At 39.6% G+C, this 26,195-nt stretch overlaps 1 protein-coding gene across 1 annotated transcript in view; it reads right to left on the minus strand.

Annotated features, from left to right (window-relative positions):
- Nucleotides 1–365: 365 nt before the first annotated feature.
- Nucleotides 366–26,195, minus strand: part of adgb (androglobin) — a 219,124-nt gene continuing 193,294 nt past the window's right edge. The window contains exons 35-38 of the mRNA XM_073051468.1: nucleotides 20,357–20,504; nucleotides 16,367–16,469; nucleotides 12,787–12,970; nucleotides 366–1,174 (exon numbers count right to left, since the gene is read on the minus strand). Of these exons, the coding sequence (XP_072907569.1) occupies nucleotides 989–1,174; nucleotides 12,787–12,970; nucleotides 16,367–16,469; nucleotides 20,357–20,504 (621 nt within the window). The 3' untranslated portion in view covers nucleotides 366–988. The remainder of the gene's footprint in view (nucleotides 1,175–12,786; nucleotides 12,971–16,366; nucleotides 16,470–20,356; nucleotides 20,505–26,195) is intronic.

Below are 26,195 nucleotides of genomic sequence, written 5' to 3' on the forward strand. Positions count from 1 at the left end.
GGAATTGTTTTTTTTTCTTGTGTTGTGGGGTTTGGGGAGGACACTAAGCTCACTTGTCTTTAATTTAGGTGCTTTTTTGTTAAATTCTCTTCCTGTGTAGCATATTGTTATTGTATGCTTAACCTTGCTCTGTATTAATGCTCCTCATTGGGATTTGGGGGTTTTAATTTTGTAAAATGTTTTGAAAAACTAATTAAAAAAATTTTTAAAAAAAGTTTACAGCACAGAAACTGGTCATTCCCCTCAGTACAAGTATTGCACGTGAATCATCTCCCACTTATACTATTCACCCTATCACCATGTGATTGTCCAGATTCTCCACGAATACATCTATTTCAGTAAACTTAAACAAAGAAAAACTTGGATATATTTACCAGAAGATAAACTTTAATTATACAGTGATTCAAACTTGGAAAAAAAGGAATTTCCTGTTAAACAGAAGCATATTCATTAAGGGAAAAAACTGCAAACGAAAAGGAAAATTGCAACAAATATCGGTTTAGCCATCAATTTGCAAAGGCAAAAGGATATTCTTAAGCACATACTCTTTGGAATAAAAGGTACTTAAGTGTACAGGAAGGCAAATGGACCCAGCCCTAAAAGTTGTATCATTGATTACAAAGGGTAATACAAGAAATGGTAGTTGATGTTCATGTTATTGAACATGCTAGAGGACTAGAGTTGTTCCACTTTTATAGTCAATTTAGTACTTGTGAAGTGTGGCCATGCCATAGTGCAGTAATAGGAATGAAAGTCTTGGAATCCCTCTGTGGTAGTCACAGCCAAATTATCATTGGCCTTTCTGGATACTGACAGACCTAGACGCTTCTGGTATTTTCCAGTTGTCATTTCAAGGAAGTATGAATTGTGACCACTGGCAAAGAAATTAATTGAGAGCTTGGCTGAAAAAAGGTATGAAGTGTTGCATTGAAGGACATATAATGAAATATGTTTAAAGACACAATTTGAAATTTGGCATTTTTGCCATTTACTTTTTCCTTCCTGGACTCTTTGACTTTTTCGAGGCAGCACTTTTGTTCTTTCTTTCTTGCTCTGCTTGGAGAGCTTCCATTTCTGCAATTTCTCTTTGCTTCTTCATTTCCTCCTCAATAAGTTTATTTCTGTATGTTTCTCTCTGTTGAAAGATGTCTTGCCGAGCTTCATCTAAAGCTGCCTGCAGTGTAAGTACAACACAATATTGAAAATTGCCATTAGTACAGAGCAATACAGGGACAAAATATTAAAAGACACCATGTAACTAGAAATCTAGATTAGTGTGATCTGCTTCATTTCATTAGAAAGAATAAAACAGTCATGTATTCCTTGAAAAATAAGAGATTGAAAGGCACAGAGGTATATGGAAAGGCACATAGACATACACTAGAAGTTACAACACAGATCAAAAAGGGTAATATCTATAAGAAATGGTAGTTGATAGTCATGTTACTGAACATCCTAGAGGAAGGTTTTTGTTTCACAACTAGCCTTGACTTTGATCAAGCTGTTCCGATACAAATTTGGCATCTACCAGCCAAAGTAGAAAAATACCCAGAAAAAGCAGAATCCAGCCAATTACCCCATTTATTCTACTCTAAATAATAGGGGAAGTGATGGAAGTTATTGTGGGCTGAGTTAACAAGAAGCACATACTCAACATTAACCAGATAACAGAGTTCAAATTCAACTGGGGTCTCTCAGCTCAATACACACTATGGTGTTAGGACAAAGCTGAACAAAAGTTCTCAATTACAAAAGTGATTCTTCCTAATGCTAAAGCAGCATTTAATTGTGTCTGCTGAAAGAAGCCTGAGTAAAAGTGAAATCAATGAAGATCAGAAGATTGTAAACACAAGAGATTCTGCAGATGCTGGAAATTCAGAGTAACACACAGAGTGTTGGAGGAATTCAGCAGGTTAGGCAGTATCTATGAAAAGGAATGATCAGTTAATGTTTTGGGCCAAGACCTTTCATCCTAATGAAGGATCTTGGTCTGAAATGTCAACTGTTTATTCCTTTCCATAGATGCTGCCTGACCTGCTAAGATCAAACGATAGGCAGGGTTATAACCACAAAGAGGATCTGGGTGACTCTTGCATTACTGAGAAGGGTTATGTTGATAGAAAATGGACCAAAGCACAATTTTCCATAACAGAAATCCATGCCAATTGTTCATGTGCCAATGAAATATGAGTTGAAAAAAATTGTATGTATTTTTTCAACATGATTTCTGTGTGAGTCAATTTTATCTGTATTTCTAATTTCTATGTAGTAATTTGTGAATTCTTTTAGGGCAAATTTCCATTATCCGACTGACACTAACGGGAGGGGTGGTCACCTGTAATGTGACTGTTCAAGATCAATCATCAGGGCATCACTGCACTCTTCAGGACTGTGTTCAAGACACAACTCTTCTCAGCTGCTTCATAATGATCTACCCCTGCAAATGGTTAGAAATGGGGATTTTTACAAATGTTTATATTTCCAAGTCATCAGATAATGAGGCAATTCTTGTTGTCGTGTAGAGAAGTCTTTATAACTTGTGTATTTAATATTTCAGTAATAATTGAGTAATATTGTTAATATATTGTTTGATTAAGCATCTTTTGTTGTTTACATAATTCATTACAGGTTATATGTAAAAGTATGTGAATGGCACACATTATTACACCACCACTTCAGACATGCGCACCTCACCAAAGTCAAAATGAAACTCAGAGTAGACACATTATTCCTGGCTCAGAGTTTTTCTTTCAATTAGTTTTATGCTTTGGAGTTACAAAACATAACAATAAGATTTAGACATGGACTGATAATTGTCAAATGATATTCATACCACCTTTGGGATAGAAATAACAATCTCTCATGAGATCTAGATATTCAGTGGAGTTACCATCACCATCAATATCCATTAACCAGATGATCCACTGCATTTTTCTTTTTACCATCTGCAAGGCAAGTTAAGTAAATCGCCACTTGGCTAGATGACGACAGCTTCCACATTACAAGGATGTAACAGATTCCAGAATAAAGCAGCCCATTTGATCAACAGTGCATTTGTTAAATTAAATATACACTCACTACATCAATGGCAAAACATGCTCACTTTATTTGCTTTCCACAAGAGAATATCTTTTAATATCTTTTGAGATTTTAAAAAAGGGCCATAACAATACAAACAAATTACATATATACACTCTTGTACCTCCTGTTCCTAATAAAGTGGCCATTGAGTGTATGCTCTTGGTCTTCTGTGGCTGTAGCCCATCTGCTTCAAGGTTCGAGGTATTGTGTGTTCAGAGATGCTCTTTTGCACACTTCTGTTACAATGCATGGTTATTTGAGTTCCAGTCACCCTCCTGTCAGCTTGAACCAGCTTGGCCATTCTCCTCTGGCCTCTCTCATTAATAAGGCAGTTTTGCCCACAGAACTGCTGCTCACTGGATGGTTTTTTGATTTTCTGCACTATTCTCTATAAACTCTAAAAACTGCTGTGTGTGAAAATGCCAGAAGATCAGCAGTTTCTGAGATAATCAAACCACCTCATCTGGCACAGACAATCATTCCACAGTCAAAGACACTTAGATCATATTTCTTCCCCATTCTGATGTTTGGCCTGAAGAACAACTAAAGTTCTTGATCATGTCAGCTACGTTTGTGCATTAAGTTGCTGCCACATGATTGGCTGATTAGATATTTGCATTAATGAGCAGGTGTACCTAATAAAGTGTCACTGAGTGCATAGCAGTTTTAAAGCGCCCTGTCTCTTTATCCCCATAAGCTTTATGGATGTATTATCAAACAAAGTCTGAAACCCCAGTCATGTGAAAAGTTATTAGGAGAGATCATCAAAAGCTTGGACTCAAATATAGGATTAAATGAGAATCTAAAAAATGAAAAGAGTGATAAGTGCTGGAGGGGTTTAGGTAAGAGAGTCTTGAGCCCAGCAACAGCCACCTGTGGTAGATCAAATAATACTGAAGGTGTGCAACAATCTGGAATTGGAGATGTGCAGATATTGCAGAGGTTTGTGGATGCAGAAAAAGTTAAAGGGAGATAACAGTGAAGGCACTGAAGAGTGAGGATTTTAAAACTGAGAAGATATTTAACCAGGAAATAATAAAGGTAGGCAAACATACTGGAGGGTTGAGGCATGAATGTGATGGTGCAAGTTAGGAAACAGGCAGTGGAATTATGAAGGGCAAGTTTAAAAGTGTGGAAGCTAGAAGACTGGTCCAAAGTCCACTGAAGTAGTCAAGAATGATATTAACAAGTATGGTCAAAAATTTCTATTGAATAAATAGACAATAGACAATAGGTGCAGAGGTAGACCATTCGGCCCCTCGAGCCTGCACCGCCATTTTGAGATCATGGCTGATCAACTACTATCAATACCCAGTTCCTGCCTTGTCCCCATACGCCTTGATTCCCCTATCCATAAGATACCTATCTAGCTCCTTCTTGAAAGCATCCAGAGAATTGGCCTCCACTACCTTCCGAGGCAGTGCATTCCAGACCCCCACAACTCTCTGGGAGAAGAAGTTCTTCCTTAACTCTGTCCTAAATGACCTACCCCTTATTCTCAAACCATGCCCGCTGGTACTGGATTCTCCCAGCATCTGGAACATATTTCCTGCCTCTATCTTGTCCAATCCCTTAATAATCTTATATGTTTCAATCAGATCCCCTCTCAATCTCCTTAATTCCAGCGTGTACAAGCCCAGTCTCTCTAATCTCTCTGCATAAGACAGTCCAGACATCCCAGGAATTAACCTCGTGAATCTACGCTGCACTTCCTCTACAGCCAGGATGTCCTTCCTTAACCCTGGAGACCAAAACTGTACACAATACTCCAGGTGTGGTCTCACCAGGGCTCTGTACAAATGCAAGAGGATTTCCTTGCTCTTGTACTCAATTCCCTTTGTAATAAAGGCCAACATTCCATTAGCCTTCTTCACTGCCTGCTGCACTTGCTCATTCACCTTCAGTGACTGATGAACAAGGACTCCTAGATCTCTTTGTATTTCTCCCTTACCTAACTCTACACCGTTCAGATAATAATCTGCCTTCCTGTTCTTACTCCCAAAGTGGATAACCTCACACTTATTCACATTAAACATCATCTGCCAAGTATCTGCCCACTCACTCAGCCTATCCAAGTCACCCTGAATTCTCCTAACATCCTCATCACGTCACACTGCCACCCAGCTTAGTATCATCAGCAAATTTGCTGATGTTATTCTCAATGCCTTCATCCAAATCGTTGACGTAAATTGTAAACAGCTGCAGTCCCAATACCAAGCCCTGTGGCACCCCACTAGCCACCACCTGCCATTCCGAGAAACACCCATTCACCGCTACCCTTTGCTTTCTATCTGCCAACCAGTTTTCTATCCATGTCAATGTCTTCCCCCTGATGCCCTGAGCTTTGATTTTACCCACCAATCTCCTATGTGGGACCTTATCAAATGCCTTCTGAAAATCGAGGTACACTACATCCACTGGATCTCCCCCGTCTAACTTCCTGGTTACATCCTCGAAAAACTCCAACAGATTAGTCAAGTATGATTTATCCTTGGTAAATCCATGCTGGCTCAGCCCAGTCCTATCACTGCTATCTAGATATCCCATCCATACATCTGGGAGATTGCTTGTGTCTTCCTTAGTGAAAACAGATCTAAAGTACTCATTAAATTCTTCTGCCATTTCTCTGTTTCCCATAACAATTTCACCCAATTCATTCTTCAAGGGCCCAACATTGTTCTTAACTATCTTCTTTCTCTTCACATACCTAACAAAGCTTTTGCTATCTTCCTTTATATTCCTGGCTAGCTTGCGTTTGTACCTCATTTTTTCTCCCCGTATTGTCTTTTTAGTTAAGTTTTGTTGTTCCTTAAAAACTTCCCAATCATCTGTCCTCCCACTCACCTTAGCTCTGTCATACTTCCTTTTGTTTAATGCTATGTAATCTCTGACTTCCTTTGTCAACCACTGTGGCCCCTTTCCCCCCTTTGAATCCTTCCTTCTCTGGGGGATGAACTGATTTTGCACCTTGTGCATTATTCCCAAGAATACCTGCCATTGCTGTTCCACTGTCTTTTCTGCTAGGCTATCCGTCCAGTCAACTTTGGCCAGCTCCTCCCTCATGGCTCCATAGTTTCCCCTGTTCAACTGCAACACTGACACCTCCGAGCTGCCCTTATCCTTCTCAAATTGCAGATAAAAACTTATCATATTATGATCACTACCTCCTAATGGTTCCTTTACTGCAAGATCGCTTATCAAATCCTGTTCATTACATAACACTAAATCCAGAATAGTCTTGTCCCTGGTCGGCTCTCGTACAAGCTGTTCCAAGAATGCATCCCGTAGGCACTCTACAAACTCCCTATCCTGGGGTCCAGCACCAACCTGATTCTCCCAGTTCACCTGCATGTTGAAATCCCCCATAACTACTGCGACATTACCTTTGCCACATGCCAATGTTAACTCCCTATTCAACTTGCACCCAATATCCATGCTACTGTTTGGTGGCCTGAAGACAACACCCATTTGGGTCCTTTTGCCCTTACTGTTCCTCAGTTCTATCCACACAGACTCTACTTCTCCTGACCCTATGTCCCCCCTTGCAAAGGACTGAATCTCATTCCTCACCAACAGTAATCCAGTAGGTAATTCAAAAAATGAAATTGCCCAGAGGATAAGAATTTGGAACTGACTACTACAACAAATTGAGGCAAATGGCATTGATGCTTTGAAGGAATATATAAGAAGGAATAGATGAATAGCGGGATAATCAATAACATGTTGGGTAGATAGCCATGTTTTGTCATCTAAAGTTATGATATACAAATCAAATATAAAATATTCATTCTTAGTACATTACACTTAAGACTTTAAGACCATAAGACATAGAAGAATTAGACCATTCAGCCCACTAAGTCTTCTCTGACTTTCCATCATGACTGATTTATTATCCCTCTCAGCATCATTGTCCTGCCTTCTCCCTTTGATGCCCTTGTGTTATATTAAATATGTTCAATATAACACAAAATCCATCCCCTCTGATCTCCCAAATGCTGGTCCACGTTCAACTTTGACCATACTGCATGCGTGGGGTGTTCATAACCCAGGTGCTCACAACTGAGAGGTCTTGTACATTATTGTCATAGGTTTATTATTGTCTCCTGTACCAAGATACAGCAAAGAGCTTGTCCTACATACTGCTCATACGTATCAAGTTGTTGAACAGTTAATTTGTTGAGTGATGGGATTTTATCAGCTGTTTCAAAAGGTAGTGGAAAAAGTGCAGAAGTTATTTTGATGTATGAGTCTAGAACTGTGAGATTATAAACATAAGGTTGGAACTTTATTTTTGAAGATATAAAGGTTGATAGGTGACCTAAAAGAGTTTTAAAATTATGGAAGTTTTTATATGGAGAAGATTGCTCCACTCATTGCAAAGTCAAAAATGAGAGGAAATAACAGTTTAAAGTAAATCTGTTCTGGTAGTACTTGAAGGAGAAGTTGGGAAGATTTAAGGTAAAAGTGGGTGAGATCTTGAGGAGGACAGAACAGAATGATTTGCTGATGGAGCTGGGAATAAGATGATACTGCATATGTGCAATAGAACTGCCCTAATTGCATCTCACTCACCCGGAGAAGAGGAATGGATACATTAGAGTTAGAGTTAGAGTTGGGCTACAGTTCAGCATTTAACATCATAATTCCCACAGACTTGACAGGAAGCTCAGAGACCTTGGGCTGGACCCCACCTTGCACAACTGGATTATATAGGCAAGACAGCGACTATACTTCTTTAGGAATTTGAAGAGATTATGTCAAAAATTTGTATAGATGTACTGTGGAGAGCATTCTGACAGGCTGCATCACTGTCTGGTATGGGGGGGTGGGGGCGGTGGCAGTGTTACTGCACAGGACTGAAAGAAGCTGCAGAGGGTTGTAAATTTAGTCATCTCCATCTCGGGTACTAGCCTACAAAGTACCCAGAACATCTTCAAGGAGTGGTGTCTCAACAAGGCAACGTACATTATTAAAGACCTCCAGCACCCCAGGCATGCCCTTTTCTCATTGTTACCATCAGGTAGGAGGTACAGAAGCCTGAAGGCACACACTCAGCGATTCAGGAACAGTTTCTTCCCCTCTGCTATCCAATTCCTAAATGGACATTACCTCACTTTAAAAAAAAATACAATATTTCTGTTTTTTGCACGATTTTAATCTATTCAATATACGTATACCATAATTGAACAATTTATTTATTTATTACCCATATTATCAACAGCAAAGAAATGCACAAGAAAATTAAAGAAATTACTGGAATTAAGAAAACCTCCTCTGCAGGATGCATAAGATCAGCAGATGGATCCATACTAACAGATCCAGATAAAGTATGTGAGAGGTGGATTCAGTATATAGAGCAGCTTTTTGAAGATAATAGAGGGGAACCCCCAGATATTAAACACCCTAATTCTGGCCCACCTATTACCAAAGAAGAAATAACTAAAGCAATGAAAAGCAGGAAACATGGTAAAACCACCGGACCTGATGGAATTTCAGTGGAAGTGATACAAGTCCTAGAAGATATTCTTTTTGACCTGTTTAATGGCATATATGAGTCTGGTGTATTGCCTGACGATCTCTTGAAATCAGTATTTATAACTCTGCCAAAAATTCCTGGAACTATTGACTGCAAAAATTATAGAACAATCAGTCTTATGAGTCACAGAATAAAGATTTTATTGAGAATTGTTCTGAGTCGAATTAAAAACAAAGACCAGAAACGTCTAAACTGCAATATGAGTTTATTGAAGATAGAAGAACTAGGGACACAATTTTCATAGGACGAATGCTTTCAGAAAGGGCAATTGAATATCAAAATGATGTCTTTTTATGTTTTATTGATTTCACTGAAGCATTGGACAAAGTGCAACATGAAAAATTATTTTAAATTCTTGCTAAACTAAACATTGATGGAAGGAACCGACAACTGCTTCAAAATTTATATTGGAATCAAACGGCGGCAGTAAAAATTGATGATAATATAAGCGGTTGGACTAAAATTCAGAGAGGAGTTATACAAAGGTGCATTGCCTTTCTGGAATTATTTAATATCCATAGTGAAATGATTCTCAGAGAAATAGAAGACCTAGATGGGATAAATATTGGAGGTGTTAGCATCAACAATATAAGATATGCAGACTATACCACCCTAATAGCAAGTGCTGCAGAAGACCTACAAATCCTCCTAGACAGAGTAGTACAAACAAGTGCAGATTTTGGTCTAACCATCAACTGTAAAAAAAACAAATGTATGGTAATATCAAAACAGCAGGATACTCCCAACTGCCAATTGTACATCGGTAACCAAGAGATTGAACAAAAGACCAGCTTTAATTACCTTGGTAGCTTTATATCACAAGATGCTAGAAGTAAAGTAGAAATAAAAAGAATTGCCAGTGCCAACACCAACTTCCAAAAAATGAAACCTATTTTTACCAACAGGCACATTTCTATGACAACAAGGCTTAGGCTACTAAAATGTTACATCTGGTCAATCTTGCTGTATGCTTCTGAAATATGGACTGTAACACCAGAACTCCAAAGAAACTTAGAAGCAACAGAAATGTGGTTTCTTAGAAGAATGCTGAAAATATCATATAGAGATAGGGTAACTGATGAGACAATACTCTAACGTGCCCATACAAAAAGATCTTTACTGAGAACCTTAAATGAGAGGAAACTTAATTTTCTGGACCATGTCATCAGAAAGGGAGAAATAGATTGTCTTACATTACAGGCTGTATGCCTGGGAAACGCGGAAGAGGAAGGCAAAGAAGAAAATATATGGACACTGTGAAAGAATTAACAAATCTAAATGTGCGAAATATCATTGACGCTGCGAGGGATCGTTTGATATGGAGAGCCATGTTCGTGCAAGGCACATTAAGAAGAAGAAGAAGAAGATTTATTTATTATTAATATTTTATTTTGTGCTTTTTCTATATTATGTATTGCATTGAATTGCTGCTGCTAAGTTAACAAATTTCATGACACATGCCAGTGATAATAAACCTGATTCTGATACTGGATCCTGGACTTCCTATCGGTTCACTGACAGGTGGTAAGGATGGACTCCCTTATCTCCGCCTCTCTGACCTCAATACAGTGCTCCCCGAGGGTTGTGTCCTGAGTCCCCTCCTCTACTCCCTTTACACCCATGACTGTGCTGCCACACACAACTCCAACTGCTGATCAAATTTGCAGATGACACAACATTGTCATTGCCTTATTTCTAGCGGTGATGAGACAGCCTTCAGAGCAGAGGTTAACACCCTGACACAGTGGTGCCAAGATAACAAATTCACCCTCAATGTCCAAAAAAACAGGAGGAACAGAGATTGGCTCAGCCCAATCAACTTCAATGGGACTGCAGTTGAGAGGGTGAGTAGTTTCAAGTTCCTCGGTCTACACATCACCGAAGATCTCACTGGGACTGTACACACTGGCTCTATGGCAAAACAAAAAGCACAACAGCATCTCTTCCACCTCAGGCGACTAAAGAAATTCGGCATGAACCCACAAATCCTTCTATAGGTGCACCATTGAGAGCATCCTGACTGGCTATATCACCCTCTGGAACAGGAACTGCACCAATCTTGATTGTTGGGCACTCCAGAGTGGTACAGACAGCCCAGTGCATCTGTGAACATGAACCTCCCTCCAATGAGGACACATACATCAGCAGGTGTGTAAAGAAGTCCTGGAAGATCATCAGGGACACCAGTCACTCCAACCATTAACTGTTTCAGCTGCTTTCATCTGGCAAACAGTACTGCAGCATTAAAGCCGGGACCAACAGGTTACAGGACAGCTTCTTTCTACAGGCCATTAGATTTATAGATGCGCATGTCTGTATGGAGTCATAATGCAAAGATTTTTACTCCCTCACATTGTGGGTCAGATGTTCAAATTCAAATCTGTCCATATACTTCTTCCTTTTTGGAATGATATGCTCAATTAACGTACAGATGGAACAGAAAACATGGATAGGAAAGGTCTAGATGATATGGGTCAAGCAGAACTAATTGAGGAAAACGTCTGAGAGAGCAGGAACAAATTGGGCGGAAGAGCTAGTTTCTGTGCTCTATGACAATGAAGAGTTATGCTTTCCTCTGAGCTACATTTGTTGCACTCATGGATATTTGATAGAGAACCTCTCTATACCTTAAGTCATGATGATGGAAGAGAAATCCTAAAGCATTTTTCTTTTTGCAACTGAGACTATTTTCATTGTAAGGCCTGAAAATGAAAAGTTGCAATTAAAATAACACTTAAGTTTATACTGTATAGTTTAAGTTTATATAATAAAAATAGAGTGGGAGAGTGTGAGCGGTAGAGAGAATGGAAGCGAAATTGCAATTAATGACTCCTAGGTGCCCCAAAACACTCTACATCCTCTGAAGCTTAATCATGATTGTAAGATAGGACACATAGTCATCGATATGTGCACAGGAATGCAATGCAGACAATAATTGGAAAATTACTTCCGGTGTTATTGGTGGAAAATATTGGCCATTAGACTGTGAGGCCACTACTTCTTTAAAAGAGGTGAAAAAAGAGGGTAAATTGAAGCAGGAGTAGGCCTCAGGTCTGCTCTGCCAGTCAACAGGATCATGGATGATCATGTGTTTTGTCATCTTTGCACCACAATTACCATATTCCCAGGTCCACTTAGGATCTAAACTGCAATCAGTTTCAGGTTTGAATAGCATTATATCTATTGAATGGAAAGTTCCTAAATCCAGTTTAAACTTACTTCATGAAGGACATATCTCTGACTGTTTGTATCACACCTTGTATTGCAAAGGAATATCAAAGTAGATTTTATGTTTAACTACGAGGGGTGATTGGTAAGTTCGTGGCCTAAGGTAGAAGGAGTCAATTTTAGAAAACCCAGCACATTTATTTTTCAACATAGTCCCCTCCTACATTTACACACTTAGTCCAGCGGTCGTGGAGCATACAGATCTTGGACCTCCAGAAAGTGTCCACAGCAGGGGTGATTGATAAGTCTGTGGCCTGGGGTAGAAGGAGATAAGTCATACTGCTCTCGTTAAAGGCACATGTAGATCAACTCTTTGAGTGATTATGCAGAAAGTTTAAAGTTAATAACTCATTTCCTCTACCGTAGGCCACAAACTTATCAATCACCCCTGCTGTGGACACTTTCTGGAGGTCCAAGATCTGTATGCTCCACGACCGCTGGACTAAGTGTGTAAATGTAGGAGGGGACTATGTTGAAAAATAAATGTGCTAGGTTTTCTAAAATTGACTCCTTCTACCTTAGGCCAGGAACTTCCTCTGACACATACCCACACTCACAAACTGCAGGGGTTCAAGAAGACAGCTCTTCTCAAGGGCATTTAGGGATGGGCAATTAAATGCTTGATGTCCTATCAATAACTCCAAAAGACTGGAAGTAGAGTAAATACTGAAAGGCTTTTATTAGCAGTAAAATGGACCACGTCCATGCTGGATGACTGCCCTGGACTGTGGGAGGAGCAGTGCCTCCAATCGCCTTTATACAGGGGTCTGTGGGAGGAGCCACAGGAGCAGTCAGCAGAGGGGCATGTCCAGACAGATATACATGGTTTACCACGATGCTGGCTCATTCTGCAGAACTCATAATCATTGAATAAATAAAACTGCTGTAACATGGTAGGAATTTTCTGGTTTGCGAAGTATTTTTGGAATAAATTACATCACCTGCAGATCCTCATACATCTGCAGCTGCTTTGCCTTCAGTTGACGCCGTGTCTGTCTTTCTCTCTCCCGCTGCTCAAAGACTATCTCTCGCTTCTGACGGAAATTGTGAATTTCTTCTGTCTTAATCTTCTCTTGTTCTTCAATAATTTTTTCGTTTTGCAGAATTGGTTCAGGTAGAGTTGACCTGTTGAAATTTGAACAATTCATACATGCCTCAAGTATTACCTACTTGGATTACTACCTGTGAATTGAAAGGGATTCTGGGTGGATGCATTGATTTGATTTTATAAGCACCTTTGTCGCAATTAGAGCCACAGTTACACGGCACAAGAGGTAGATAAATTAGTCCATCTTGTGCTGGCTTTTTGAAAGAGCTATCCAATTAATTACATTTGACAACTGACCCCCACCCGCACAATGTTGTGCTATTGTAAATGGTGGCACAGTGAGCAGCCATTAGTGCTACTGCACTAATCTCCAGCAGCCCGTGTTCACTCCAGGCCTTTGTGCTATCTGTGTGAAGTTTGCACGTTATCCCTGTGACTTCATTCCCTTGGATGCTCCTTCTTCCTCCCATATCCCAAAGATATAAAGGTGGGTAAGTTAATTGGCAGTTGTAAATTACACCTTGTGTGTGGGTGAGAGCTAGAGTCAGGGGTGTGAAGAGAGTTCATGGGAATGAGGAGAGAATAAAAATGGAAGTAGAGTAAATGGGTGCTTGGCCCATGAAGGGCAGAAGGGTCTGTTCTAGGCTATATGGACTGTACCCAGGTGAACTGCAATAAAAGCCAACTCTGGGTTGTTTTGGGTTACTTCAGAAGTTTGACTCTACACTTCTTGGAGAGTTCCACCTTTAGCATTTGATCCCACTCCTGCATGAGCACCATACCCAATGCATGGCGATGCTCCTTTTGGAGAAAATTTAGATCAAGTTGTCCAGGGAGCATCAATTATTGGACACTCCCAGGTTATCTGAGTTCTACTGACACAGCACTGGATTGGATATCGTATAAGATAAAAATGATACCTTTGATCCTAAAGGATCACTTATTACCCTGTACATCTCACCCATTAGTGTTCTTCACATTGCATAAGGCCCAGGATCTGACCAACTGGCTCTCCAATGGTTTGGAACCCCTGACCCTCAGTCCTAGGCCTACAGTCTTATCCATGAACTGATCAACAATTGGTTCAGTCTTCCAAACTATTTATTCCATTAAGCTGTCCCCAACCTTCACCCTTTCATCATCTCACCACTTAATTCATCACTATCACCCACCCTTCTTGCAGACCCCATCCAAGCCTGAATCTTTCCTGCAGGACACACCCACCCCACCACATTATTCCTCCCGACCATTTAACCTTCTCACTGCCCTATCCCAGAACTTGATTGAGCCAACACAGCAGATTGCCTGGGGACATTTGACCATGCACTACATTGTGCAACCATTTCTTGGTTTAATAACACCATCACTCTCTACTAACCATCCAACTCCATTTCCCAGATCTTGGCTTGTTACCAGTACCATTTTAACTAGAAACATGAGCACTTCTCTTTCATTTGTATTGAAGTCCTGCAACAAATCCTTGCTTGAACATCTATTTGAAGGCTCTAGAACTTCCAAAAAGGGATATTTGCACTGCACCTTTCACTCCTAGAAGGGGATGGGTTTCCTAAGAATGCCTGCAAAGCTCTGGCATTGTAATATTGTTTTTTTCAGGCATGAAAAGATACAGGGGCCTTTTGTCAATCAGCTAGAAATGGCTCAGGTACAGATCATGGATTTTTGTGTCAGAAAGCCCACAGAAAGTGGTTGATACAGACCAGTCCATCTCAGGCAAAGCCCTCACTGCAATTAAGCACACTTACAAGGACCATTGCCATAAGAAAGCAGATCTATCATCAGCGACTCCTAGCATCCAGACCATGTTCTCTTACTGCAGGAAGTAAAGGAGCCTTAGGTCTCACACTACCAGGTTCAGGAAAACTCTACTCTACAACCATCAGGCTTCTGAACCAATGTGGATAATTTCACTCACCTCAATTCCGAATAGATTTTACAACCTACAGACTTGCTTTCAAGGACTCTACAACTTAGGTTCTCGGTATTATGTTTATATATGGACAGTTTGTCTTCTTTTGCACAGTGTTTTGTCAGTCTTTGTTTATGTTAAGTTTTCATAAATTCTATTGCACATTTTCCTTAAATGCCTCTATGAAAAAGAATCTTAATGCATTGACTATTGCCATCTCAGTAATCTGATGGACATGTGCCCAGGAGTTATGATGGACTAGGAGGAGAACTGTTCCCTTCTGTCTCACTTGAACTGGTGAAGACTGTCAAATTTTTAGATCCTGATATTTAACAGTAATTGGGAAGGTAAGTGGACTTCTCTTATTTGGATGATGATTGTATAAATGGGTTGCACTTTCATCAGTCATCTCATCTTCACTCGAGGGTGATGTGTGGCTAGGTATAGCTCAAATACCATCTATAAATTTGCTGATGATACAACCATTGTTGGTAGAATCTCAGGTGGTGACGAGCGGGCATACAGGAGTGAGATATGCCAATTAATGGAATGGTGCTGCAGCAACAACCTGGCACTCAACGTCAGTAAGACAAAAGAGCTGACTGTGGACTTCAGGAAGTGTAGGATGAAGGAACACATACCAATCCTCATCGAGGGATCAGAAGTGGAGAGAGTGAGCAGCTTCAAGTTCTTGAGTGTCAAGATCTCTGAGGATTTAACCTGATCCCAACATAACGATGTAGTTATAAAGAAGGCAAGACAGTGGCTATACTTAGTTAGGAGTTTGATGAGATTTGGCATGTGAACAAATACACTCAAAAACTTCTATTGTTGTACCATGGAGAGCATTCTGACAGGCTGCATTGCTGTCTGGTATGGAGTGACTATAGCACAGGACCGAAAGAAGCTGCAGAAGGTTGTAAATCTAGTCAGTTCCATCTTGGGCACTAGCCTACAAAGTACCCAGGACATCTTTAGGGAGTGGTGTCTCAGAAAGGCAGCATCCATTAAGGACCTCCAGCACCCAGGACGTGCCCGTTTCTCACTGTGTTACCATTAGGTAGGAGGTACAGAAACTTGAAGGCACACACTCATCGATTCAGGAACAGCTTCTTCCCCTCTGCCATCCGATTCCTAAATGGACATTGAAGGTTTGGACACGACCTAATTTCTTTTGTAATATACAATATTTCTGTTTTTGCACGTTTTTAATCTATTCAATATATGTAATTGATTTACTTGCTTATTTATTATTTTTTTTCTAGATTAGATTATGTACTGCATTGACCTGCTGATGCTAAGTTAACAAATTTCATGTCACATGCTGGTGATAATAAACCTGATTCTGATTATGAATAACAGGTGCCACCATCAGCATAAAGAATCACTGGCCAAACAATTCTAATTACGTACTTAAGTTCTTTATGTTTACAACTTACAGTTACTATTCTATAGATTTGCTAAGTATGCCCACAGAAAAGAATCTCAGGGTTGGATGTGGTGACATGTATGTACCCATAATAAATTTTACTTTGAACTTAATTACCTGATATACTGGGTCCACTTCATTGGTTTAATAATATCATCAGCAACTTGTGAATTTCTGTCAGCAGCTGAGGAGTGAGTTTCTTGATCATCCTGTGGAATGACTACAAAGTACAAATGCCATGTCAGGTTGACAAATGACAAACTTTAAAGATATAGGCCCTTCCGACCCACTGATATGCATACTGCTCCTATATTGTGTCTCAGTTCTCCTCTGTTATATTTTGATTTAAATATGCAGCAGCTGTGGTCAGAATATACAACTTTTGAGTCTGCTATCTTTCATCAAAAGATTTAAATTTAGTAAGTTAATGAATTCTTCTCATAATTGCTCAATATTGATAAATTAACATTCCAGACAGATTTTGTGATTTGCAGAATTATTTTGAGAATAATTCTGAATCATATAAGATTTATGGACATTATTTAAAGTTCTGAAAATACATTTAACCAAGTAACATGCACATCTCACAAAATGCCATGGGACTGATCATGTAGACAGGAAGGATAACAGTTTGTGCAAGTTACACGTATGAATGACGTACCTGCAGAAATCAAACAATTCAAAATGAAACTTCCAGTGTTTACCTTTGTAAACCCATGCAGAGGTTTAGGAAGTCTAGTGAATACAAAAGTTTTAAACTTCTAACCAGCTGATAGATTCTCACTGACTTTGCTCTGGTGCTGGACTCCTGAGTTAGTATAACAGCGTTAATTTCCTGCATCTTCACAATAGTTACACTAGGAAATCTGCCCTCTGAAATCACAATAATGTTCAGTCACTCTATCCATTTCAAAGGAAAGGAACAGTTGTAAGGGAGAAAGGTATATTTTGGATTTTATTTTAATTAATTAATTTAAATGCATTTTAAGTGCTTTAATTGTTTTTTTAATTTTTGAACAATTAAATGAAATAGTGTAATCAACTCCAGGCAGTTTTTGGATGAAATTTTATTTGTTAATTTATTTGTGGTAATATTACTTCATGTATTGTAAGTGTGAGTTATAGGCACTGTGTTGTGGAACCTCATTTTGTTTGGTGGTATACAGATGAATGACAATAAACTGAACCTGAACTATTTTAGCAAGGCAGCAAGATGTGTTAACAGAGTCCATGGTTGAGAGTCCGGTTTTCACTATGGACTGAGCTCTCTGCAATTTCTTGCAGTCTCAGGTAAAGCAGTTGCTGTACTAGCTGTGAACATCTGGAGAGGATGTGTTCTGCGGGGCATCTATAAAAACTGTTGAGGGGGACATGATGAATTTCCTTATACTTCTGAGAAATTAGAGGTGCTGGTGTGCTTTCTTGGCTATGCGTCCATGCAGTTGCCCAGAACAAGCTATTGGTGATTCCTACACCTAGGTACTTCAAACTCATGCTGCTGTGTTACCTGTTGCAGCCACGCAGGAGAGGAGATGCCAGAAGTAGTGTGGGAAAGAGCAGAGACCTCTGTGGGTGTGCTGGAGTGTGCTTGATGAGGAACTACTCTGTGCTTGTTCTTGCAGAACTGTGGCTCCAGAACAACATCCCATGCACCACCAACCTACCGGCCATGCCACTCAGGGACTTGGCTGTTTTTTTTACTGTGACTGTATATTTTTCTGCTATCAACTCTATGTGCTGCGTGCAGTTGGTACTGTTTTGCATTGTGGCTCTGGAGGAACACTATTTTGTTTGGCTGTATTCATGGGTATGTTTGACTGACAATTAAACTTGAACTTAATTTTAATCTTAATTTTACTGGCTTTGTCAAATGGTTTAGGCTGGGGGCTTGTCTTACATAGTTGACAAAGCATTCCCTTGTGTTTTATAGTCAGAAGGCCTTGAGCTGTTCAGAGCTAGCTGGACCAAAAATTTCCCTACAGGAGATACATTAAAGATCAGAGCAATTTAGCAGTTAGGTGGACAATAAGCATGTAAAGATCTTACTCCAAGGAAATCCCAGACCCTTGTTAAGAACTTTCCTCAGAACCCCAAGGATACACTTCTGACTTAGGTATGTAGCTTCCATGATGTAGATGATCATCAATTCATTACTAAAATGGCAGATTCTTCAAGTGGGAGTGTTGATTTTACTGTTACATTACAGGAGTGAAAGAAGTCTTGTAATTACAATAGTCTTTCAAAGCTGCAGATGGGTAGTTCATGAAGTGGTTTACTTTTTCTGCCAGTTCTGCTGGGGTTTCTATTGCTGCCTGATAGGGTGGTTAGAATATCTCAGAAACTGCTGATTGTCTGGAATTTTCATGCACAACAGTCTCTAGAGTTTACAGAGAATGGTATGAGAATCAAAAAACAGGTAACACAGCAGTTCTCTCAGTGAAAATGCCTTGTTATTGAGAGAAGTTGGGGAGAATGGCCAGACTGGTTCAAGCTGACAGAAAGGTGACAGTAACTCAAATAATCACGTGTTACAACAGTGGTGTGCAGAAGACCATCACCATACAGAGATACACACGGTGACCTATTAGGTATCTGTTGTATCTTATGAAGTGGCTACTGGGTGTATTTCCATTGTCTTAACATCCTTGCTGCAGGTCCCAGAGCACATGGGAGGGCAGGGAACTTTGTTGACCAACAAACACAGAGCCCCCTCTAATGTTCCCTTTAAACTTTTCCCCCTTCACTCTTAACCCATGTCCTCTGGTTTTTTTTCTCCCCTAGCCTCAGTGGAAAAAGCCTGCTTGCATTCACTCTATCTATACCCATCATAATCTTATATACCTCTATCAAATCTCCCCTCATTCTTCTACGCTCCAGGGAATAAAGTCCTAACCTATTCAACCTTTCTCTGTAACTCAGTTTCTCAAATCCCAGCAACATCCTTGTAAACCTTCCCTGCACTCTTTCAACCTTATTAATATCCTTCCTGTAATTAGGTGACCAAAACTGCATACAATACTCCAAATTCGGCCTCACCAATGCCTTATACAACCTCACCATAACATTCCAACTCCTATACTCAATACTTTGATTTATTAAGGCCAATGTACCAAAAGGTCTCTTGACTACCCTATCTACCTGTGATGCCATTTTTAGGAAATTTTGTATCTGTTTTCCCAGATCCCTCTGTTCTACTGCACTCCTTAGTGCCCTACCATTTACCTTGTATGTTCTACTTTGGTTTTTCCTTCCAAAGTGCAATACCTCACACTTGTCTGTATTAAACTCCATCTGCCATTTTTCAGCCCATTTTTCCAGCTGGTCCAAATCCCTCTGCAAGCTTTGAAAACCTTCCTCACTGTCCACTACACTTCCAAACTTTGTATCATCAGCAAATTTGCTGATCCAATTTACCACATTATCATCCAGGTCATTGCTATAGATGACAAATAACAAATCTATTAAGATGGAATCTCTTGTGCATTTACAGCAGTTATTAGTATTTCCGGTCATTTGAAATTTAACTTAAAGCGCTAATCTGTTGAACTGCATTATCAGGGTAGATGGAATATCACATAGAAACAATGTTTAGATCCCATTTTGAATTCTGAGCTTGTCTCTGGGCACCACACCCCCCCTCCCCCCACTTGGGCAGGATCCACTGGACTGAAAGTGTTAAATTGCAAGTTTATCTTGTATAATCTAGGACTGTATGCCCTTCAGTAAAGATGATTAGCAGTAATAACATAGAATTATTGAAGATTTTTAAAGAATGTATATAAAGGTATTTGATAAGATCTATAAAGAAATACATATTTCTTTAGCGGCAGAACAAATGGGCAAAGCTCTAAAATGTAGCTGGACCCAGACCATTAAGGGGATCTGTCACATGAAAGGGAGTGGGAACCTGGAACATGTTCTCCTAGGACAATGGTATGGCTGAGTTACTTGAAAATTTCTTAACTGAGACTGATAGAATTTTGTCATATGAAGATATCAAAGGACAGCTGGGGGATGAGTTAAGAATCCAGTCAACAAAGGACTGACTGAATCGCAAAAGGTAGCTTGAAATGCAGAATGAGTTACTACTAATCTCAAATGATATACCTGTGGATGGTATCTCCTTCAATTCTGCAGCTTGGCTGTTCATTTCAGAACCATCCTCATTAATAATTTCTTCTTGCTTCTCACCGATGCTCTGGAGAGTTATATTTGTTGCATTGTTATTCAGTACATGCAGACGGAGTTGTAAGGCCTGGGAGACAATGGACACAAAATTATTTCTAAAGGAGTTGTTCAAAATTGTATTTTTGTAATTTCATTTCTGAAAAATATTAACAAAATGCAAATATATTTGAAAGGGTTTTCAATGTGCAATGCACATGATTTAAATGAAGGATACTGTGAGTAAATTAAAAGCTCTTTCTAGTGGGACATCAGTCAGTATCCAGAGAACAGAGAGTTAAGATAATTACAAGGAGCTGAGGGAAGATGTGAACATCTTTTGCCCACTTGTTATAATTTGCAAAGGGCTGTAGAAGCAGATTCAGTAGTAGTTTTTGGGAGGTAGATGGTGAAACGGTAGAGGCTTCAGGAAAGAGAACGATGATGAGACTAGTTTTATAACTAGTTTCAAAGTGAGTAGTTTTCCTTTTCTCATAGGATTTCAAACAGGTAATATGTCAGTAAGTCACTTGGTCGATCTTAACTATCAGCCTGCATCCTCACTGCACCAATTTACTCTTGACTGGGCAGTTAGGGTAAAAATTGATGTCAGTATCTCTAGCAATACTGAATTTCATTACTACAGCATTGAATTCTATAATATTACCAAACTGATACTCAGGGAGGATAACTCCACACCTATTTACTATGCTGTAAGCTTCAGAAGTACAACAATTACATCAAAGTGGTCTATCATGATTCTGGCAAATAAACATAGGAAGACAGAAGCCTTCCTATGCATTAAACGGCAACTCCTTTGCTTGCATCTTTGGAAACAGCTCTATTTCCATCTTTGATATCTCTGTTTTCCCCTGTCACGATTCTTTTGAAGACTCTGACCTGGAGTTACACGCAGACTTCGGTTCTTTGTGGAAATGGGACCTGTTCTCGGGGTTTCAGGACCGGCTGCTGTTGTTCGGCATGCCAAGGGCTCGGCCTGAGAGTTCAGCTCGAATTTGAAAGCCCGAGATCTTGGGTCTGGAGACAGGCGGAGTCATGGCAGGAGACTTGTGTGTTATTGGGGAGGCCAGAAAATCTTTCGCTGTGAGCCTGAAGACTCTAGATCTTTGCAATCTTTGGTCACAGAGCTCGTAAAAAGTGACAAAACGGACTTTTTAACATTGTAAACCAGTGGGTTGTTGTTATGTCTCCTGCTCGCTGTGAAAAGGGGGGCACCTCCCTCTCCCTTATTAGGGAGAGGGAGAACCTGTGGTTTGTCCAATGCCTGATGAAATGCGATAGTCTTTGGGGTAACTGCAAGGTCTGTGTCTTTTCTATCACCTAGCTCACACTTGTGCTTGGTAGCAGGTGCGCTTTTTTTGCTGGGGGGAGGGGGATTGTTGCTTACTGCTGCTTATGCGCAGGAGGGGGAGCTGGGGGGACTTCGGGGTTCTCACGTTTAACTGGCGTTCATTCTTTGGGGTACTTCTCTGTTTTTGTGGATGTTTGTGAAGAAAAAGCATTTCAGGATGTATATTGTATACATTTCTCTGACATTAAAATGGACCTTTGAACCTTCTATAATCATGGAGTCAATTCTTAAATAATATATCCACATTCATACAATTAGAGCTAAATCCACACTGTCACATCAATATTGTGACCTAGGCTTTATTCCAACAACTTCTTTACATGCTCAGCACTAGGTAATTTTGCATAAACACCTTTTTGACTTATATCTTTAGGTTAAGTTCGATTCTCATAAGATATAAACCTACATGGCAGAAAAACACAAGAATTATCGTAGCTTGAAATTTAAATTAATTTCTGAACCCAAGTTAAAGAAACAATTTGATTCCTTTGTATCTCTTGAAAGAGTTTCTTTGATTTCACTCATTATTAACATCATGAGCTGAGTCCCATGACCATGATTATTCTTCGCAAACTTTTCTACAGAAGTGGTTTGCCATTGCCTTCTTCTGGGCAGTGTCTTTACAATATGAGTGACATCAACCATTATCAATACTCTTGAGATTGTATGCCTGGTGTTATCAGTCGCATAATCAGGACTCGTGATATGCACTAGCTGCTCATTCTGCCATCTACCACCTGCTCCCATGGCTTTACGTGACCCTGATCGGGGGCTAAGCAGGTGCTACACCTTGCCCAAGGGTGACCTGCAGGCTAGCAGGGGGAAGGAGCACCTTACACCTTCATTGGTAGAGACATATCTCCATCCCACCATCCAACTTCACCAGATGATGCACAACATTACTTCCAGGCAATTCTATCTCCTTTTTATAACAAATATAATGAAATGATAATACAGCACTTTTGAACTGTAATACTGGAAATGATGTAGCCAACTGATACATGCTAAGAATCTACAAGTATCTTTAGCAGAGTGAAATGTTCCATAAATACTTCAGAGGAACATTTACAAAATTGTTTGGAGATATTGTGATTGGTGATCAAAAATCCAATTAAAAAACTGTGTTATAAAGATTGTCTTAAAGGATGAGTGATAAAAGCAAATAGGTAGATCTACAAACAGAATTCCAGGCTTAAAGGAATGACTGGAGTATTGAAAATCATCGGTGGACTTGGTAGACCCTGTTGAACAGTTCAGGAACAGGGCTGAAAAAGGATCTAGTGCTTTTCTGGTGTATATGACGAATAAGCTCTTCTTGAGCTACTGATGTTTCAATGACAAACTCTGCTATCCTCATCAGGGATGATGCCTAGGCATGTCTAGTCCGTATCCAGCATAGGTGGTGTTGTGGTGACCCACTTTCCAGCGCACTCGAACCGGCTCACAAAACGGTGCGCGCCGGCAGAGAGGCCGGCCCCAAAAAGGGCGCCAGGCCTTCTTCACCAGCAAGGGGAAAAGCCCATGTGTGGGAAGGGACTGTGAATATGCACCCCCTACAGCATTCCCGCCTGGGGAGGGCGGAAACGGGAGGGCTTAAAAGCGAGGCCGCGAAGTTTAATTAAATCTTTTACGCAACTGCAACTCACCGTTTGCGTGTCGTTATTCCAGCGCTGTGTGTAGCACACCGCTACAGTGTATCCATTTGGGTTACCCAGAGAAATTGGCAGTAGCAGAATATTGTATTCGCAATGGCCATAGGACTGACTTCATGTTGTGCCAGTGGTTTTTGAGACTGCCCAATGAAGGAAGCCATTGAAATAAAACTAGTGATAAAGAATTTTAACAAAGACGAAGGTCTCGCTCTAAGTAAGAACTGGAATTCGATTGTAAACAAGGTGGGACAGCAGAAACCTGATTGATTGAGGGCTAACCAATCAGGAGGGATGGATAATAGGGTATATATACCACCGGACTAGACATGCCTAGGCATCATCCTTGATGAAGGTGGTAGAGCTTGTCATTGAAACGTTGGCTAAAATTGATATATGTACCCAGCTGGAAGCCTGAGAAGAGTTTATTCATCATGAGCAGCTATTTTTTAGACTGCCTCAGTAGCAGAATTTTAAGATTAACCCCAGGAGCAGGCTTGGATGGAGGCCATAAGGGTGTTTTCTGTCAGGTTCTCTCTACACAGCTGCTATCTGTGCCCTCAATGTGGTTGTGATGGGGATGAGACCATCATCCACCTTCTTCTGGATTGTGCATTTGCCCGCAAGGCAACTTCTGTTGAGGTTCATCTTAAAAGAGACTTAAAATTTATTGTCAATATAGAGTCAGCTGCAAATTGTTGAGCAATGAGCTCAAATGATTTCTCTGTTCTATGATTTCTAATCTATTACAGCATTCTCTCAGTCATGCTGACTATTTCTCACTTGTTTCCTAATTTATGCCAGACATTTGGTTAGCTTAAGTAAATGCATTAGTTCTGTCATTTATTGAAGTATACTGATCTACAAAGCAATCTGAAAGCATTATTTATCGTATGCCGTGCTGTGATCCAAACCCATTATATGCAAAATCACCCAGTATTACAGATGTGTTCTCACTTGTGCCTCTGAGTTTAGAATTCTCACTTTGACTCATTTTCACAGTTCTATGGCCTTTAAGGAAGCCCCAGAATGTGGGCACTTTTCTTCTAAATCCCTCCTTACTTAGAGATGGAATGTGTGAGTGTTTACTGCAGCAGCAATCTGCTAGAGGAACTCAGCGGGTTGAGTAGAATCTGTGGGAGGAAAGGAATTGTGGACATTTCAGGTCAAAATGCTGCCTATTGTGTCTCCTATGTTATATTTAATATCAGGTTTCAGTGTTTTGAATCTCATGTTTTGCACTGGAAAAACATAATGAACAATAATTATAACATCTCAGTCCCAAACACCACATATCTCTGCTGTCCAAATCAGAACATCAAATCTCTTGATATGTAGCCAGAACTGCTGGGAACTGGATTTGCCAAAAAAAATGGCTCAGTGGCAGTAAACTCATCTTAGTGGCAAGTTTGGGAGTTCAAGCCCCATCTTAAAGGTTTGACACTCAAATGTTTTACTAAAGGAGTGCTGGATTTTGCAGGAGTACCAAGGGACTACTTATATCTATGTCTGCCTTCCAGAGAGAGGCAAAAGGTCCCTGGTTACAATTTGAAAATGAATGGGGAAGTTAATGGTAGTTCTCTACCCAATATTTATCCTCAACCAAAATCACTATCAAAATCTTAGACCAGTGCTGCCTGTGGGACCTTGCTGTAAATGAATTGGTACTGCCTCTGTCTAAAATATAATACAGTGGAGTCTTAAAATTGAGATACATCGAGACCAGTACATTTTGGCTCAGTTAAGTGGCTGATCCAATTAGTCAAAGTTTAATGGAAATAGTTAAAAGGTATAAAAAGACAAACTGAGAAACAAATTATGTATTTAAATGAAATACAGAAACAAATTAGAACACTATCAATAGTACTACAGAACTATAAAACTGTGTATTAGTTCCTAATAGTTATCAACTAAGGAATTCATCCAGTGTATGTAATGAACAAAATCAGTGCAGTACAGCTAATGAACTGCCTTCATACAATGTTTTTGATGATTGCGTCCTCCAAATCTCCATTTGTATTGTAACGTTCAAGATGATTGTTGATATGTTCAAATTCTTTGTAATTCCTAATGCGTTGCATTAATGAAATCTTTTCAGTTTCACCCCCAGCTGTTTCTGACATCTCCAAGCCTGAATTCTTGTATTGTCTTACTGCTTATTTCTTGCCAACTCTCAGTGACAAAAATCATTGCTTTTGAACACAAAAACACACAACTGATGCTATTTAAAAACTTTGCTCTAAGCACGGTGCAGCATCTAATGGCCACAACACGTGCATGTGAAAGTTGTGTTCCAATAATTTGTTCCAATAAAATTCTTAAATTTGTCCAAAAAGGTTGAATCTTAAAACAAGACCAAGTAGAGTGTAAAAAAGTACCAATTTCTTGATTACATCGGAAACATTGATCAGATAAATTTGGGTTTAATTAATTTATTTTTTGTGGTGTAATATATAATTGATGTAAAAAATTATATTGCACTAAATCTTAACCGGACATTTGTTGTATTTGTCATACTGTCAAGATATAGTCTTGACCAACTTGTTTCTTCAATTTTAATATTCAAGTCAGTTTCCCATTTTTGTCTTGACTTATGAATTCCTTGTTTAATTGCCTGTTTTTGAATCAAACTATACATACAAGAAATAATTTTTAAAATTTTTCCTTTTTGAAATAAAGTTTCTATTTCATTAGGTTTCGGCAATAACATTGTTTGACCCAATTTATCTCTTAAATAAGCCCTTAATTGGAAATAACAAAA

This window comes from Hemitrygon akajei, chromosome 7, assembly GCF_048418815.1.
Source record: "Hemitrygon akajei chromosome 7, sHemAka1.3, whole genome shotgun sequence".
In the NCBI taxonomy this organism is placed as follows: domain Eukaryota; kingdom Metazoa; phylum Chordata; class Chondrichthyes; order Myliobatiformes; family Dasyatidae; genus Hemitrygon; species Hemitrygon akajei.